Source organism: Myotis lucifugus, unplaced genomic scaffold (genome assembly GCF_000147115.1).
Source record: "Myotis lucifugus unplaced genomic scaffold, Myoluc2.0 scaffold_7, whole genome shotgun sequence".
Lineage (NCBI taxonomy): Eukaryota > Metazoa > Chordata > Mammalia > Chiroptera > Vespertilionidae > Myotis > Myotis lucifugus.
Window position 1 is genome coordinate 10,937,730 of NW_005871055.1, and position 18,229 is coordinate 10,955,958.

The 18,229-nt window shown below is 38.9% G+C and overlaps 1 protein-coding gene and 1 pseudogene across 1 annotated transcript in view; both read left to right on the forward strand.

Moving 5' to 3' along the window:
- The window catches only part of ALG11 (ALG11, alpha-1,2-mannosyltransferase), a 22,232-nt gene extending 11,697 nt beyond the window's left edge, over positions 1-10,535 (forward strand). Inside the window, exons 2-4 of the mRNA XM_006083567.3 lie at positions 2,052-2,282; positions 4,593-5,524; positions 10,227-10,535. Coding sequence (XP_006083629.1) covers positions 2,052-2,282; positions 4,593-5,524; positions 10,227-10,498 — 1,435 coding nt within the window. The 3' untranslated portion in view covers positions 10,499-10,535. The remainder of the gene's footprint in view (positions 1-2,051; positions 2,283-4,592; positions 5,525-10,226) is intronic.
- Positions 66-2,041, forward strand: LOC111824509 (annotated as a pseudogene).
- Positions 10,536-18,229: the final 7,694 nt, after the last annotated feature.

Consider the following 18,229-nt stretch of genomic DNA (forward strand, 5'->3'; position numbering starts at 1 on the left):
CAGTAGATAGCGCTGAAATGCAAACTTTTTTTATCTCTGTGATCTCCCAGTCTGATCACCATGGCTTCCATAATACAGTACAGCCACGTTACTTGGGAGTGGGATTTTTTGCCCTCACCATAATGGAGACGCCTGACCTCCATGGGGTCCTGCCCTAAGCACCCCTCCTAGGGTTTATTCACAGAGGGAAACAGTGGTTCTACTTCAACAGCTCTTGGTCTACAGATAATATGCTCCTGGACCCAACTCTAAGGGCAATGGGAGGTGAGTTTGGGGGCTCCAAGTGCATCAGGGCTCTATGGTTCTATTTCTTTGTCTGAAACACCACTGTCATCCTGACAGTGGAGAGCTGCTGGGTAGAACCCCATGTTCTGTCAGGCATCTGCTGACTCAGAAACTGTTCACACCTTTGCAACTCGCCCTGTTGGGTCCTCAGACCCCCACCCCTACCCCCCACATAACTCTTTGTTGCTCCCAGCCAAAGGAAGGGCTTACTACCACCAGTTTCCTTCCCTTTCAAGGCTGAGACTCGAGCTCTTGGCTGAAGCGCTGTGTCTGCAAGCTGTCTGCGCTTTCCTCCCTCCTCATCTTCCCAGTTGCCCACCTTTAGGTGTTTCAAGGCATAGACCTTTCATGCATGCGTCTGTGTTGAACAGGGATTTCTTTGTTGAATTATAGTTGGTTTCCTTGATATTTCAGGGTGAGCAGCCAAGGGGCTCTCTCACACACCATTCCTCTGACATAACTTTCACCAAACTTTTAACTAATGCAATACTGATCATTCAAGAAGACATATTTTGCCCTGGCTGGTGTGGCTCAGTTGGTTGAGCATCATTCTGTGTGCTGAAAGGTAGCTGGTTTGATTCCTGATCGTGGCATATGCCGGGTTGTGGCTTAATCCCTCGTAGGAAGATTGTAGGAGGCAGATGATCAATGTTTCTCTCTCACATTGATGTTTATCTCTCCACTCCCCCCACCCCAACCTCCCTTCCTCTCTCTTTACAAATCAGTAAACTAGTCTTTAGAGAGAGAGAGACAGAGACAGAGAGAGAAAGCTCTCAGTCCGACATCTTATCAAAGCAGCAGCGGAGGCCCTGCTCTCCAAGTCTCACAATGCCACCCAAGGACAACAACAAGAAGAAAATGTGGGCCAAAAAAAGACAAAGACCCAGTGAACAAGTCCGGGGGTAAGGCCAAAAAGAAGAAGTGGTCCAAGGGCAAAGTTCTGGACAAGCTCAATAACCTAGTCTTATTTGGCAAAGCATATTATGTCCAACTCTATAAGGAAATTCCCAACTATAAGCTTATAATCCCAGCTATTATCTCTGAGAGACTGAAGATCCACAGTTCCTTGGCCAGGAGCCCTTCAGGGGCTCCTTAGGAAAGGACTTATTCAACTAGTTTCAGAGAGCAGAGCTCAAGCAATTTACACCAGAAACACCAAAGATGGAGATGCCCCAGCTGTTGAAGAAGATGCACGAACAGGTCCCACCAGCTATGCATTTTTTGTTCCACCAGCTATACATTTAAAAAAATAAAACTTTACTTAAAAAGAGAGAGAGAGAGAAGACACGTTTGGGGGGTTGCATATTGTCATTTCGAGGGGCAGATGCTATTACTAATGTTTTGTTGAGATTAATAATTAAATATGTTTTAATCCTTTAACACAGCAGTCACCAACCTTTTGGACCTCACGGACCACCATTGTTCCACGGACCACCGGTTGGCGACTGCTGCTTTAACACATATATTGAGTTAGGAGAAAGATGGCTCAATATTTATTTTTATTACTAATTAAAAATAAATATATTAAATTGCTAACATTACTGTGGAGACTGGAATTAAAGGGGACTTTTATACTTTTGTATCTGGATATTTTGTAGCAATAGAATTTCAATCATTGAGTATTTCGTTAGCAGGCTCACAAGCTATAAAAATTTCTCTCTGCTACTAATATATAAAGTAGATGTATGAAAGTAGACTTTACTTTGTAGTCATATTTTTGTTTAATGGGCATTATATCAATTTTCACCTTTTCCCTCTTGTTTCAGGTTTTTTTATTCATTATTCTTCCCTGGGCTAATTTTATGTGGAATTTTATGTTTGTGTTTGATCCTTATCCTTTGGAGAATCAGGGTGCTGCTACAAAGAAAGAAAAACTCAGCATCAACTGGCAAAAAAGAGAAAGATCAAATGGTGATTGCATTTTTTCATCCATACTGCAATGCTGGTGGAGGAGGAGAAAGAGTTTTATGGTGTGCATTAAGGGCCCTGCAGAAAAAGTAGGTATGCATCTTTTTTAGCTAATTTGCTATATTAGCATTTTTTTAAAAAATCATTACCCAGAATTCATCTTTATCTAATACCTTATTTATAGCCAGGAATTCATTTTTAAACTATTTTTCAACAAAGAAATAGTTCTCTCATATGCCAATCTGCCTTATAAGATCCTATTGAATTTAGTTGCTATGATAAAAAATGGAAAGTATCTGCCCTTTTATGGCATAATTTAAAACTAGTCATCTTGGGAGAGTATGTGGAGAAGAGATTAAATAGTAGGAAGTAATGTGGAGCACTTTTAGTCAGTGGTGGCATACCCAAAATAATCTTTATGAAGCATCTATTTGCTTCTAATTCTGATATCATTATCAGTTGGCTAGTCTTAAGTAACTTACCATGTTAGAAAGAATATATTATACATCATTTAATGTTTTAGGCTTTTTTCCTCCCCACCCCGAAGTATTTATGATTCCCTTTTAAAAAGGAGAAAGCATAGTAAAGTGCAGGTTTCATTGTTGTTTTATTATATGTGGAAAACTGTTATCCTCCTATGGTTATTCTGCTTCCTGGTTATTATCCTTCTATGGTTATTCATGCCCTTCATTTCCTTCCAAAGCCTTCACAGGTAATCCCTTAGCGCTACATTTCTATGTTCTTGACCCATCCTGGCTTCCAGCCACCACCCCTGTATTTCCTCTTCTGTCTTCCGTAAGTGCCTAAATCCAAAGAATTTTCTTAAATCCTCGCTTAATTCTCACCTCCTTGCAGCCCTCTCCACCTTAAGCTATATTATTCTTTTCTTTGCATAACTCTGTGTATTACCTTTTTCTCTCTAGGGATATTATCTAATTCTAGAAGGCAGTGGCAAAGTTTTATATCTATACACATACTCCCCAGCAACCCCTATCACTCCTAACTCACCTACAAGAAAAAAAAATCCAAATAATTAGTATGACACAGAAGATACTTTTTCATCTTGCTCTTGCCAGATTTTGTTTCTTTTTCCTCTCTGCTCTTTCACATATACTGTGTTCCAGCATACTGAACATCATGCTTTCTCTAGATTCCTTATCTTTTTATATAGTGTTCCCTTTTTTCTGAAATAATCTTTTTCTCTTCAGTTAATTTCTATAAGTCTTTCCTGACTCAGCATAAGGTACAGTATACTTATGCAATATTTATTGGGGAACTACTCTGTTTCAAGCACTGTAAAAAGAAATTGAGAGTAAATGGTGAACAAGGTAGATCAAGTCCCTCTTGCACACCTTAGATTTTAGTTGAGAGAAAACAAGGTAATAAGCAAAGAAGAAAAATATCAAATGGTAAGAAGTACTATATAAGAAATTAAAATAGAATAATATGAGTGTGACTTGATACTTTAGATTGAGCAATTAGGGAAATTCTTTAAGGAGATACTTTTGAATGACAAAAGTACTACCATTTAATGAACTTTTACTATGTGCCAGGCATTGTTTGAATAATATTTTATTTATGTTAGCTCACTCAATCCTCCTAACAACCTTGTGAGGTCATTACTCTTATCTTCATTTGACAAACAAGGAAACTGAGTTACTAGAGCCCCTACTCTAAACCACTTGCTATACTGCCTGCCTTATGAAAAGACAGTGGAGATGAGAAAAGAGAATTCAAAGCAAAGGGACAACTACTGCAAGTCCCCTAAGACTGAAGCAGCTTGGCTTGTTCAAAGAAAGGATTGTCAGTTTGGTTGAACCCTGGTAGGCAAGGGAGAAAGTAGAAGACGAAGGTACAGAGGGCGACAGGACCCAGATTACAGGGCTTCAGTGAACAGGGTAAGGAGTTTAGATTTTATTCTAAGTGCTATGAAGAACCATGTGAGGATCTAGTTTTTATAACCTTTTTTATTACTCAGATAACACTGAGAAGTGCTTTAGCATTTACCATCCTATCTAAAGATATCTTCAGTGAAATTTAACTCATATATTTTATTAATATTTCACTACCATTTTTATATTGAAAAAGTTGTCAAAATAAAATTTTTAATATTTCTTGAAAATGAAAAAGTCTCATTTATAAATCAGTTTTTGTTTGTGTCTGCTCTATAGGAAACTCTTAGTGGAGGAGAGAGCAAAGAACTAGAAGTCTCATTTGAAGGACTAACATTTTAGTTATAGGGCAGGAAAGAATGAGGTCAGTAGTCCAAATGCAATGAGTGGAAAACATTTTTTTAGTCTAAAAATAAGCTTCTTATGATTGTGAGAAAAAAATCTATAACTTTTTGCTTGATTTTAACCTAAACTAATGAAATTCTTAACTATTGTATTCTATTTTAGGTATCCTGCAGCAGTTTATGTTGTTTATACTGGTGATGTTAATGTCAGCAGTCAACAAATACTAGAAGGTGCTTTCAGAAGATTTAACATCAGATTAACTCACCCAGTGAGGTTTGTTTTCTTAAGGAAACGTTACCTTGTGGAAGATTCTCTCTATCCTTACTTCACACTGCTGGGCCAAAGTCTAGGGTCCATCTTTCTTGGCTGGGAAGCCCTGATGCAGTGTGTTCCTGATATTTACATCGATTCAATGGGATATGCTTTCACACTTCCTCTGTTTAAGTATTTAGGTGGTTGCCGAGTTGGAAGCTATGTTCATTATCCCACTATCAGCACTGACATGCTCTCTGTAGTGAAGAATCAAAATGCTAGATTTAATAATGCAACCTTCATTACCAGGAATCCTTTTCTCAGCAAAGTAAAGCTCATCTATTACTATTTATTTGCTTTTCTTTATGGACTTGTTGGTTCCTGCAGTGATATAGTCATGGTCAATTCTTCTTGGACATTAAACCATATTCTCTCACTGTGGAAGGTTGGGCATTGCACTAACATTGTTTATCCACCTTGTGATGTGCATACATTTCTGGACATTCCCTTAGAGGCGAAAAAGATGACCCCAGGACATTTACTGGTTTCTGTTGGCCAGTTCAGGCCTGAAAAGAATCATCCTTTGCAGATCAGAGCCTTTGCTAAATTGTTGAATATGAGGAAGACTGAGTCACTTCCTTCACTTAAACTTGTCCTCATTGGAGGTTGTCGTAACCAAGATGATGAATTTAGAGTAAACCAACTGAGAAGACTATGTGAAGACCTAGGAGTTCAAGAAGATGTGGAATTTAAAATAAATATTCCATTTGATGAATTAAAGAATTACTTGTCTAAAGGAACAATTGGTTTGCATACCATGTGGAATGAGCATTTTGGAATTGGTGAGTTTGTTCTTTAACTTGTTTGGTGCTATGAAGTATATTGATAAAATTATAATACTCTGGAAGTTTTTCTATTTTATATATAAACAGGGAGGTTTAGAACATGCCCAAGTCAGTCACACAGGAAGAGGTAGAGCCCACATTCTAACCCAGAATAGCCCCTGCGCTTAACCACTACATTTTCTCTCCCCACCTACCCCCATATACATACTGATCCCACTGAAGGACCAAATCAGAATTTCTGGGTGGGGCCCAGGGCTAAGTATTTTGGTAAAGTTCCTTAGGTGATTCTGTTTTGCATCAGAAGCTGAGAACCACTCTCTTCAGGTGGACGTCTCACAGAAATTCTTTGGTTCTTTTATTGATTCTGTTCTCATTATGGGAATGTCCTCTCCTTTTCTTTCCGCCAAATTCCATTATAAATGTTCAGCTTAAATCTCCTTGCTCTTCGATATAGCCTTATCTATTCCAGAACTAATTACTCTTCCTGACCTGTTATGTAAAGATTTGGGTATATAATCAAGTACTGTTTTGTGTCTGATTTGGTTTAAGATATGTCTCAAGTGCCTCATACTGCTAGGTGTTAGGGGAAAATAGAAAAACATAGAAGTGAAGTCTCCTGCACTAGGGCTACAATTTCTCTTATACTCTTTTCGGTCCCTAGTTAGTAGCACAGTACTAAGCTCAAACATATAGCAAGAACTGCTGATCCAAACTTTCTGCATGGAATTGACTTCCCGTGCTTCCTCCCACATATGTTTATTGAGCATTTATTGTGCCACGCATATAAGAACTGCTCTTAAACTTCAGAGGCTCACAGCTCTGTGAGTGATACAGACAAGTTAAACAGTCATCGTTAACTGCACAGTGTGCTGAGTGCTATGCTAAGGCAAGTGCAGAATATGAAAGAACCTAAGAGAAACACCTAACACAGACTTGTGGGGTCAGGGAACAATGGCCCAGGAAATGATGTGATACTTAAGCTGGGACCTGTCAGTAATTAGAAGCTACCATGCAAAAGAGGGGAGCGTAGCCAGCAAAAGAAGGGTAGGTATAACATGGTGACAGGCATCACAAAAGGAGCATTAGCAGGCACATTCAAGGAACAGAGTTCAGTATGGCTGGAGCATGACAGAGGAGCAGCAAGACAATGGAGGATCACATGGCCATATTAAGCCAGTGGGAAAAAATAGAAAAATTTTAACTTTGGATTTAAAAGCATTCTGTTTCCTAAAGTTCACTGTGGCAGCAATATGGGGAATGGATTGGTTAGGTAAGAAACAGGAAGAGCAAGACTAGAAAGGCAGGAAGTTGAGTTGGGCTGCTGCAGCAACCTGGGTGACAGGTGTTGGCATTGTGAACCTGGTAGGTGAACATGCCAGCGAGATTCTGAAGAAGGATTGAACAGGATTTGGTGATTAATTGGATGTATTAAATGAAAGGCAATGAGGAGTTTGGACAACTGTGTGAATGGTGATGCCTTTTACCTAGAGAGGGAATACAAGAGGAGAGGCCGTTAATGAGCCAAGTTTCTAGCATGTAGAGTTTAAATTGTCTGAAGGACATGTACAGTCAAACCTCATTTCTCGAATGTCTTCCATCTCGAACAATTCCATTCTCAACCAAGTTGTTCACAGAAAAAAATGTCTCGGTTTTCTACCAAAACTTCAGTTTTTGACCTGACAACCCTTTCACGCATGACAAAAAGCATCTCAGCAGACAAGCAAAGGAGAGGATGCTTTTGTTGCTGGTGATGAGCACAGTTTTTTTAAAAATACACTTTTATTGATTTTAAAGAGAAGGAAGAGGAAGAGAAAGATAGAAACATCAATGATGAGAAAGAATCATTGATTGGCTGCTTCCTGCACCCCACCTACTGGGGATCAAGCCCGCATCCCTGCACGTGCCTTGAACTGTGACCTCCTGGTTCATAGGTTGATGCTGGGCCAATCCGCACAATTTTAAAACATAAAGAGGCCATCAAGAGTGCTAATGTGCCCGGCTGGTGTTGCTTAGTGGTTGAGTGTCCCAAGAGGTCCTTAGTTCAATTCCTGGTCAGGGCACCTGCCTGGGTTGCAGGCTCCATCCCCAGTAGGGGGCGTGCAGAATTCTAATGTTGCTAAGGGGGTGAACATGTTCACAAAACAGTAATCCCAGGCTCGTTAAGGAGCTCGTTAACTCAAATTACTCTATCAACTCAATGCAAAAAATCGGCCAAGAGACAGCTGGTATCTCAAAAAACTCGTTAGTCGGGACACTCATAAGTCAAGGCCTCACTGTAGATAGAAAAACTGCTGTTGTTTTGGATAAAGTAAAAGCAGTTACCTGGTGATAGCATTTCAAAGGCAGTGATTGTTAGGGTCCCCAAAGGAGGAATGCACAAGGCCAAAGTGGTGGGATTATGAATATAGGGTCATCTGGATACCAGATGGGATAAGCCCCAAAATGGCATCAGCACCCAGGGACAGGGAGTCAAATATTTTAAAGAATTCTAGGCGGACTTTTTTTGAGTGGAGAATTCTCTGAGCTGGTCCGGATCCTAGGAAGGTCCAGAGGGGAAGGATAATGGTCTTAGCAAATGGAATGTGGTCTTAGCAAGTGGAATGTAGTCTAAGCCAAAGGGAATGCTGTGAAGTGGTCTAAAGGTCAGTTCCCAGAGGAGGGAGTGTTGATTCAATTATTTGATCAGACCTAACAGTGATACAGGCAGGCCTCCGGTTATGTCGGACTCGACATTCGTCATTTCATGGTTACATCACCATCTCCCATTTACAGTATTTATTTTTTAAAAAAAAGTTCTGTCATTTCGATGTATGTACATATGTGCTTTATGTTTTTTATTATTTACCAAAAGTAAAGGTCAGGAATTGTTATCTTTCTTTTAAATTTTTTTTACTGTTTCACTTCATTACTGCTGTGTATGTGCTCCATGTGAGTGACGGAGGTGCTTATGTAGGTGGGTTCCGACTTACGGCGAAAATCGAGTTATGTCGCGCTGTAGGAACGGATCTCCGACGTAACCCGAGGACCTACTGTATATGAAAAATTCCTTTAAGGCTCATAGGGGGTGGTTCGATAAATTTAAGAAGTGTTTATTTCTAAATTAAACAGTATATTAGACGTGCTGTATATAAGAAAAGTTAAAACAAGGAATCATTTGGGGGTTTGGAACTAATTAATTCAGTTTACATTATTTCTAATGGGAAAAAATTATTCAGTTTTCGAACAAATCATTTCTCGAACAACCTTCTGGAATGAATTAAGTTTGAGAAATGAAGTTCCACTGTACATGTGTGCATCCAGCAAGCATTTATATATATGAGTCTGAAGTACAGGAGAGGGACCTGCTCTGGGAATACAGATTGAGTTGTTGTTGTCCAGGTAGTTACTGCAGGCCCCTTGGATGTGGATAAGATTGCCTACAGAAAATGTGTAGAGGCCCGTAGTACAAACTGCTGAGAATAGTAACAGCTCAGAAGTGGGCAGAAGAAGAGTGTCCAGCAAAGAGAAGAAATAGAGGGAGGAAGAAAACCAGTATAATGCAGTGTCATGGAAATCAAGGGGAGAGAGTGTTTGGGGAGGAAGAGTAAGGGCAGCAAGTTTCCATGCTTCCCAGATGCTGGGCCAGATAAGGAAGTGACTGGTGACCTGGTCAAGAGCAGTTTACCAGTAAAGGAGGAGGAAAAGCAAGAGTTGAATTGTGGTAAGTTGAGCATTGAATGTAGGTGAGCAAGTGAAATAGTAAGTGCAAACCATACTTTTCAGAAGTTTATGTGTGAAAGGGAGATGAAAGAAGAGACATTAGCAAGAGGAGGACTTATGAACTGAAGAGGTGGAAAATCCTGGAGGGAGGGGAATAAAATTGATTAGATTTGAGGTCTCTGAGAAAGTATAGAGGAATGGTATCCAGCCTTGAACAGAATATTATGATATAATCCATATTTTTCAAATAATTCAAATTACAACACTAACAGAAAATTCTGTTCCATAGAGATTTTACCACTTTTGAAGAAACGGTTGTAAATGATTTCATTTCTTTCCTGTGCATCTAGAATATCAGTTCTGCAGTCAACTAACTCACTTTCTGAAGGGCTTAATTCTCTCTAGAAGCACAGTTAAGATATTCTGGCTAGAGTAACTTATATCCTCACCTACATTATTTGGCAGAAACTAACCAAAACTTTCATTTAGTTCACTGCTGTTGGGCACACAGTAGTTTCAGATTTGCCAGAAATCCAGGCAGTAACTTAAGCATCAGTAATAGTATGCCTCACTGAGATGTCTTACTTTTTTCCTTGTTTTCTCCTACTGCTGTAATTTGAACTGTTATATTTTTGATTTTGATACCTTTTTACTTCTTTTATATTTCCATATCCGTTAATTATCTACCATCTTGCTAACTTTCTCTAGTCTTCTACTTTGTTTTATTATTCACATCATATCTGTTTTATATAGACCATCCTTCCATCTACTTATCTGTTTTAATTAAGAACAAAGCAGCATTATTGTGAAGGTTTGAAAATTAAAAACCTTAATATTATTTTATTTTGTACCATGGAAGTTAAATGAGCACATTTATAGACATATAGATATGTAATTAAATTTCTCATAAGTCTCATACAATTTTTTAAGGTTTCTGTTCATTCTTGTTCATATGAACATGTTCAAAAACTTAAACTACATGCTTTTGTTTTTTCCTCAGGAGTTGTTGAGTGTATGGCAGCTGGCACAATTATCCTTGCACACAATTCAGGGGGCCCAAAGCTTGACATTGTCATTCCTTATGAAGGGGAAGTAACTGGATTTCTGGCTGAAAGTGAAGAAGGCTATGCTGAAACTATGGCTCATATTCTTTCCATGTCTGAGGAAAAGAGACTCCAAATCAGAAATAATGCTCGTGCATCTGTAAGCAGATTCTCTGATCAGGAGTTTGAAGTGACATTCCTGTCATCTGTGGAGAAGTTATTTAAATAATGCCATATCTGTACAAATTAAAGATGGGTAATATTTATTTATTTATATATATATATATATATATATATATATATATATATATATACACATATATATATATATAGGTAATATTTATTTATACACACACACACACACACACACACACACACACATACATACATGTATGTGATGGGAGAGTATGATTGATTGGCTGCCTCCTGCACATCCCATACTCGGGGATCAAGCCCGCAATCCGGGCATGTGCCCTGACTGGGAATCAAACCATGACATCCTGGTTCATAGGTCGACGCTCAACCACTAAGCCATGCCGGCTGAGCTAGATAGGTAAGATTTTTCTAAACTCATTCCCCCTTGTAATAAAATCAACCTAAGCAACGCTCTTTAGATATGTAGGCAATGTATTTATTTTAAGGAAAAAAGGCAAAAGTACCTAAATAGAAAAGGTAACCTTATATGTTTAAATGTAAAAATTTTAGATTAGTGCTTGATCTCAAAATCTGAAAAATACGATCTTAAAGAAAAAAAGATGAACAATCTTAATGTTGGTATAATCTGTATTTTTTAAATCAATTTAGTAACCAGAAAAGAGAATTACCTTCTGGAAAAAAAGGAAATGTTAAATAAAAAATGACTGGTAATTGATTAGTAATTTAGAATTGTACATTTTTGGAACACAGGAAAATTCTGGTACATTTAAATTTAAACAATATTGTAGAGGACCATTTTGAATATATCTAATGAGTTTCTTAAAAGAAAAAAGGAAACTTTAAGCAGGCTTAATATTCTAAAAGTCAAAAGATGAACTGACTGTGATTGCTTTGTGAGTGTGCATAGGCATGTAGAGGTCAAGGTATTGCTGGTAATCATTTCCTATTTGTGAAAATAGTTTTTTGTTTAGAGCTATCAGTACATTTGTACGGGCCTTTCATTATTCCTTAACATTTCCACATCTCAGAGGCTAGAAGTCAGCTTTACGTCGATCAGGAGGTTTGAGTAAGAACATCACAATTAATTGTTTTTTCATAGTGATGATGTAACATACACTTCCATGTGCACAGTCCCTATGACCAGCATTATGCATTGTAAGGTGAAAAGGTGGCATTCTGAAGAGAGCAATGGGCTAGTAGGTAGCATACCTGGGCCTGACCTCAGCTTCATTTACAAACGTCTGATTTTTTTACATTAAAGCTTTTCCTTAATCTTTCTGAGTATCACCTAAAATTCTTCATCTATAATCTGGACATGGTAATGCCTGTCCTCCCTGCCTTTTCGAATTCTGATACTGACATGGAAAGTATGTGAAAGTACTTTGAAAATTATAAAAGTAAAAGTTACTTTAATTAAAGGTAACAGCCCTGGCCATGTGGCTCAGTTGGTTGGATTGTCGTCCTGTACACCAAAAAGGTTGTGGTTTGATCCCCAGTCAGCGTGCATATGGGAGGCAACCAATTGATGTTTCTCACATCAATGTTTCTGTCTCCCCCCTTCTGTCTCTAAAATCAACTAATGTAGTAATATGTAGAAAATATCTTCTGTAATCCTATCTTTATCACTGCATTAGGGCCCTGTGTGAATTCTTGGTTACTAAGCCAGTAGCAAGGAATCAGTATAATTTAGCAGGACTTCTATCCTGAATAACTAGCATGAAAAGTGACTAATATATGCATATGAGCAGCAATGGCATAGAGATCCACAACTTTTGGCATTTTCTGCATCATAGTCAATTCCTTCTAGCTCAGTGAACTGACCTCTTTTCCAGTCTGATACCTCTTTGTGTTAGGGTCATGTTAAAGAGGTATGTTTTTCCTTTTCAGTCCTCTCTCCATGCGTAGATCCAGCCATTTTGTTATCTACTCCCAGTTACATTGTCCTGCAGTAGATGGCCTGCAGACAAATCATCAGATCAAAAGGCAGCAAATCCGAGTCCCAAGATGTTCTGACACACCAACATAGCTTTGTATTGGAGGTTATTCAGTTTAGAAAAGAAAGACTGTTGGAAATTGGAGCTGGAAGGAATGTTACGAATTCTCTAGTCCACTTTGCTTTTATTTTCAACTTTACAGACAAGAGCAGTTTAAAGAATTTAGACTCCTTCAGTGTCACAAAGCTGTTTAATGACAAAATCAGGATGATAACCTGGGTGTTCCCAACCTAGTGCTTTCTTGTATGTTACACCTAGTCTTTTTTTTAAAATCTTTATTGTTGAAAGTATTACATCGCTCCTCCTTTCTCCCCCATTAACCTCTTCCAGCCCGCTCCCACCCCCATTGTCTGTGTCCACGGGTTATGCATATATGCATACAAGTGCATTGGTTGATCTCTTCCCGCCCACCCTCCCCTGCCTTCCCTGAGGTTCAACAGTCACACTAGGCTTTGAGGTAGGATTCATATACCATTGTCCACTCAGCCTACCCATCTGACCAAAGAAAATCATGGGACAAAGACAAAGAAATTGAAATTGAACATAAATAGAGGATGTAGTAAGTAAGAAAGGATTCTGAAATTCCATAAGACATTTTTAAGCTTGTTTCTTTAAAACAATTTTTATCACAAACATTAGAAATATAAATTGCATATATGTTTACTTTGATGTTCCTAATGCAAGCATGTCAAACTCAAAGGCTAACACGGGCCAAATAAACAAGGTTTAAGTTTATGTGAGCCGCAAAGAAACATAAGCTTCAATTTTCATAGAAACATTGGTTTATTTCGATAGAGACATGTTGAATGCAAAGGGCTGAAATAAATGAGTAATCGTTAACATAAAATAATAGAACATTTTAATAAAAATTAATATTTTTTCTTGAACATTAACTTACCAGACACTGAATAACTGCACAAATTAATAAGTGTAACACAAATAAACCTATTTTTCTTCTTCTCCAAAAGCAAAATATTTCCTGTTGCTCACACCAAATAAGTCAGTACAAGACTGATGATGTGGCAATCGGCTACTAAAATATTTGCTGCTAGTATTAGTGGAGAGAAATGGTGCGCCTGCGCGTAAGGCACGTAAGGGAAATGAATGCAACATGATTATAGTAGTCATTAGCGAATGTTGTAGTTCGTTATTAGTAATTATGTTTAACAGGATATTGTAAAAATTATGTTATGAAATTTTTATTAAAACGTTTCTTACATACTGTTATATTGGCTGGGTCGCAAAAATATTCCTGTGGGCTGCATGCGGCCCATGGGCCACGAGTTTGACATGTTTGTCCTAATGTGTTGTTTTGTTTTTGTTTGTTCGTTTTTTCAGAATGATTGATACCATGACAAATGTCAAAACAATATGTCAGCTACTGTCTGGAGAAAGTCTGAGTGACTATTCCTATAAAATGTTGCTTTTGAGTGGGCTGTTTTTTTGAACCCACAGCAGTAGTTAATCACATCCCTATTTCCAGTTGTGCGTGTTCTTTGTATCTGAATATGACCTAATGGAGTGATTTTTGTTATCTTGGATACTTTTTCCAGTATGGTACGTTTATATCCCTCATGTAATCTCCCAATGCTGTTATTTATTATCTAATATTTCAAGCTTCACCTGCCAAGAAAAATTTTTTTAAAGAATTTTATGGCAAAACCAAACCATCTTGTCTCTTGTGTCCAAGAAGAATAGGTTGGCAGGTTTTTTAAATAACCTTTTTAAAATGAATATTTCAGACATACAAAAACATTTTTGTGAAGCAGAGCTTCATATACTTTAATAATGTTTAGGGTATTTTACAAAATCATCTTATAGACAAAGTTATGAAATAGGGGCCAGTATGATTATCAGTGCTTTCAGAATATTTGTTTAATTATGTAAATGTACCTTAGACTCCAGAACTATAATATGAATAAATAAATGAGAGTATGCCTGTGCTAAATCTGTTAGTGGGTGCAAAAAAGTTACTACTAAAGGGTTCAGAACAGAACTCCCCAAGATGTGCCACTTTGGTATGTGAATTATGTTGAGATGAAGGCAATCGAAACCTTGCAGGCTCATGAGAAACTTTTACTTGTTCCTTAAAGAATTTAAATTTGGGGCCTTGATCATAATAAGAATATCGGCAAAAATAACTTTTTATGACCTATTTATAGGGCTGAGCACACTTCTAATTACTGAGCATCTGTCCTGCAAATGACCCTCCTCCCCTCTGAAGTGCCAGGGTGCCTTACTGCATCCTTAACTCTGAATGCCATGTCTACCTTACTTTCCCTTTTTGTCTCTGAATTGCTTCTGTGTGTAGGGTTCCTATACATACTTATGTGATTAAATTTGGTTATTTTCTCTTGCTAATCTGTCTCACGTAGATTTAATTAGTAGACCAGCTAAAAGAGGTCTAATAATTAAAAGGTAGAGGAAAGGTTCTTCCTCCCCATACTTGCGTTAAACCACAAGAAGTTATGCAAACACTAGAATCATTTATACCCTAAAATTTACCCTACCTCCCACTATTCCTATGCTGCCTCTTTTTCCTCTTTCCCCACCCTAAATCTTAGGCCTCCTCTGGTGTTGGAGAAGCATCAGTTCTAATGCCCTAGTTCACTTAGACTATATGTAAATGTTACCAGAAACTTAGAAGGGAAGTTAAGGCTTGATATACCTATTGGTACCATTTATTTTTTTTTTCAATATACTTTTATTGATTTCAGAGAGGAAGGAAGAGGGAGAGATAGAAACATCCATGATGAGAGAGAATCATGGTGGATCGGTTGCCTCCTGCAAGTCCCCCACTGGGGATCAAGCTCACAACCTGGGCATGTGTCCTTTCCTGGAATCGAACCTGGGACCTTTCAGTTCACAGGCCGACGCTCTATCCACTGAGCCAAACCGGCTGGGGCCCCTCTTGGTACCATTTAAAGAGTGATCAGTTTGATAGCTATCATACATAAAGATGCATGATTTTTCTAATAAAATGTATTCTAAAAATATGTAGGTTTGATCAATAGTTTCAATATACAGATGCAGCCAAGCCTAAAAGCAGAGAAAAGCAATCAGAACTGTGTCTCTAGAACACAATTTAGGTAATGGTGTGTGTAAGATGGGTAAGGTGAATTAGGGGTTGAAGCAGGTTGACAAACCTTGCAGATATGTATATTCATCACAATGAATGCTTTCTAATTTACAGCAAAGAACTCAAAATCTTAGAATGAATGATAATCAGGCGTGGTGGTTGTTGCCTAAAGGAGACTTTAGCCAGCCATGTTGTCCTTGGAGCAAACTTAATATGTGTATCCTATATAATAAAAGCCCAGCGACCGAAATGGTGGAACGACCAGAGACCAGAATACCATGGCCCCTCGCCCAGGCTGGCCCGGCCCCCCAGCAGGGACCCCCACCCCAATTGGGGGCATGGCTGGCCTGCAAACCGCCCATGACCCCTTGCCCCAGCCAGCCCCGCCCCCCCAGAAGTGACCCCCCACCCAGATCCCGGGTCCCCATCAGAGCATGCCAGCCGGCCCCCACCCCTGCACCAGGCCTCTATCCTATATAATAAAAGGATAATATGCAAATTGACCTTGAAGGAAGAATGACCAGAACAACCACTGGACCAGTCACTGTAAGGCACACTGACCACTTCTGGGTCCCTTTCCCCAGCCGGCAGGCTCCAATCACCTGATGGCGAATGAAGAACTGGGGGTGGGTGGTGGGGGATGCGGGCAGAGGCAGGGTTGGTGAGCGGGCAGGAAAAGCCGACCTCTCAGTCCCTTCCCCTGGCCATCAGGCACCGATCACCCGATGGTGAAAGGGGAACCAGGAGTGGGTGGCAGCAGGGGGAGGGGCCAGCTGTGGGCAGCCGGGGAAGATGGCCCTGATCACAGGCCAGCCCTAGGGACCGTACCCGCGCATGAATTTTGTGCGCTGGGCCTCTAGTCCTTAAATATTGACCTTAAAAAATCATTCCTTTTCTTTTTCCTGCATACTATAATTGGCTGATCTTTGGATTTGGGGGATTTTTCAGAATTGTGTTGCATTTCCCATGCTTTCAAACACTATTCAGACAGAATGAGGATCACCTGAAGATATATCTGAACCAGATAATGTCCTAAAAGTAAATTAAATATGTATACACTGACCACTAAAAGAGGTGTAGAGTCATTGATGCTCCAATCCCTCAGGATAGGTGTTACCTAGTTTGAAATTAACACAATGGTGAGAAAGTTTTCAATATTCCCAGCATGATGATATGACCATACTGAATACTCTCCCTAAAAGAGTAGAATCAATAACTATATACCAAATATTAAGAACAGTCCTTCAAGCATCACCAGGAAAATAAAGGCATAAAAACTGGACACATCCCACAGCTAGAGGAATCCCTATAGTTAATAAAGTTATAACAAATGGAAATACTAAGCAGACCTTAGAAGTAATCAGACCAACCCCTTATCTTTGTTTTCTTGGTTCAGCAATGTATCAATGTGCAATTTGGGTTTTATTTTTATTATAGGGCAGATATTTCTGGCAGAATTCTACCACTTAGAAATAGAACAGCCCTGTCCTGGCCAGTGTTGTTCAGTGGTTAGAGTGTCGGTCTGAACACCAAAAGGGTTGCAGGTTTGATTTCCAGTCAAGGACACATACCTGGGTTGTAGGTTCCATCCCCAGCTCTGAATGGGGTGCATTTGGGAGGCAATCAATTGATGTGTTTTTCATGTGTTTCTCTGGTTCTCTCCTCCCTTACACTCTCTCTAAAAATAATCAATGGAGCCCTAGCCAGTTTGCTCAGTAGATAGAGCGTCAGTCTGCAGATCAAAGGGTCCTGGGTTCAATTCTAGTGGAGGGCACCTACCTTGGTTGCAGGCTCCTCTCCACTCCGGCCCTGGTCAAGGTGCATGCAGGAGGCAACCAATCAATGTGTTTCTCTCATATCAATGTCTCTCTTTGTCTTTCCCTCTCTCTTCTACTCTCCCTAAAAAATCAATGGAAAATATCCTTGGGTGAGAATTAATAAAACAACAAAAAAATCAATGGAAAAACTATCCTCAGGTAAGGATTAAGAAAAAAAGAAAAGAACCCTGTCCTCTGTAGAGGCAGATAAATCAATAATATCTATTATGCTCTAAGCCAGGGGTGGGCAAACTTTTTGACTCGAGGGCCACAATGGGTTCTTAAACTGGACTGGAGGGCCGGAACAAAAGCATGGATGGAGTGTTTGTGTGAACTAATATAAATTCAAAGTAAACATCATTACATAAAAGGGTACGGTCTTTTTTTTTTTTTAGTTTTATTCCTTTCAAATGGGCCGGATCCGGCCCGCGGGCCGTAGTTTGCCCACGGCTGCTCTAAGCACATGTTCAATATAAAAAATTCTCCTTTTCTGACAAAAAGTTTACAGTCTTACTGAGGAAATTGTATTAGCATTTATTTACTCATTTAAGAAACATTTCTGGCACTATGCTAAGTACTACATATAAAAAGACCATTATAAGAGTTTATAACCTATACATTTGAAACTATCAAAATAATTCAAAAACATAATAAAATGATTTTATGATGTATAATTAAAGACATGTCTTGTTCCCCTCCTTGCTCAATTGCCTTACTCCCATGTTAACATCAGCTTCAAACAAGTGTATTCAATATAACAAGAAATTTTAAAATCACGGTTTTATTAAATGGCAGATTCATTATTTTAAATGAGTTTGTATTAGTTTTCTATTGCTGTCTAACATACCATAAACTAAGTAAACCACACATTTATTATTTTACTTAGAGTCCATAGTCAGAGCCTAAAGTGGGTT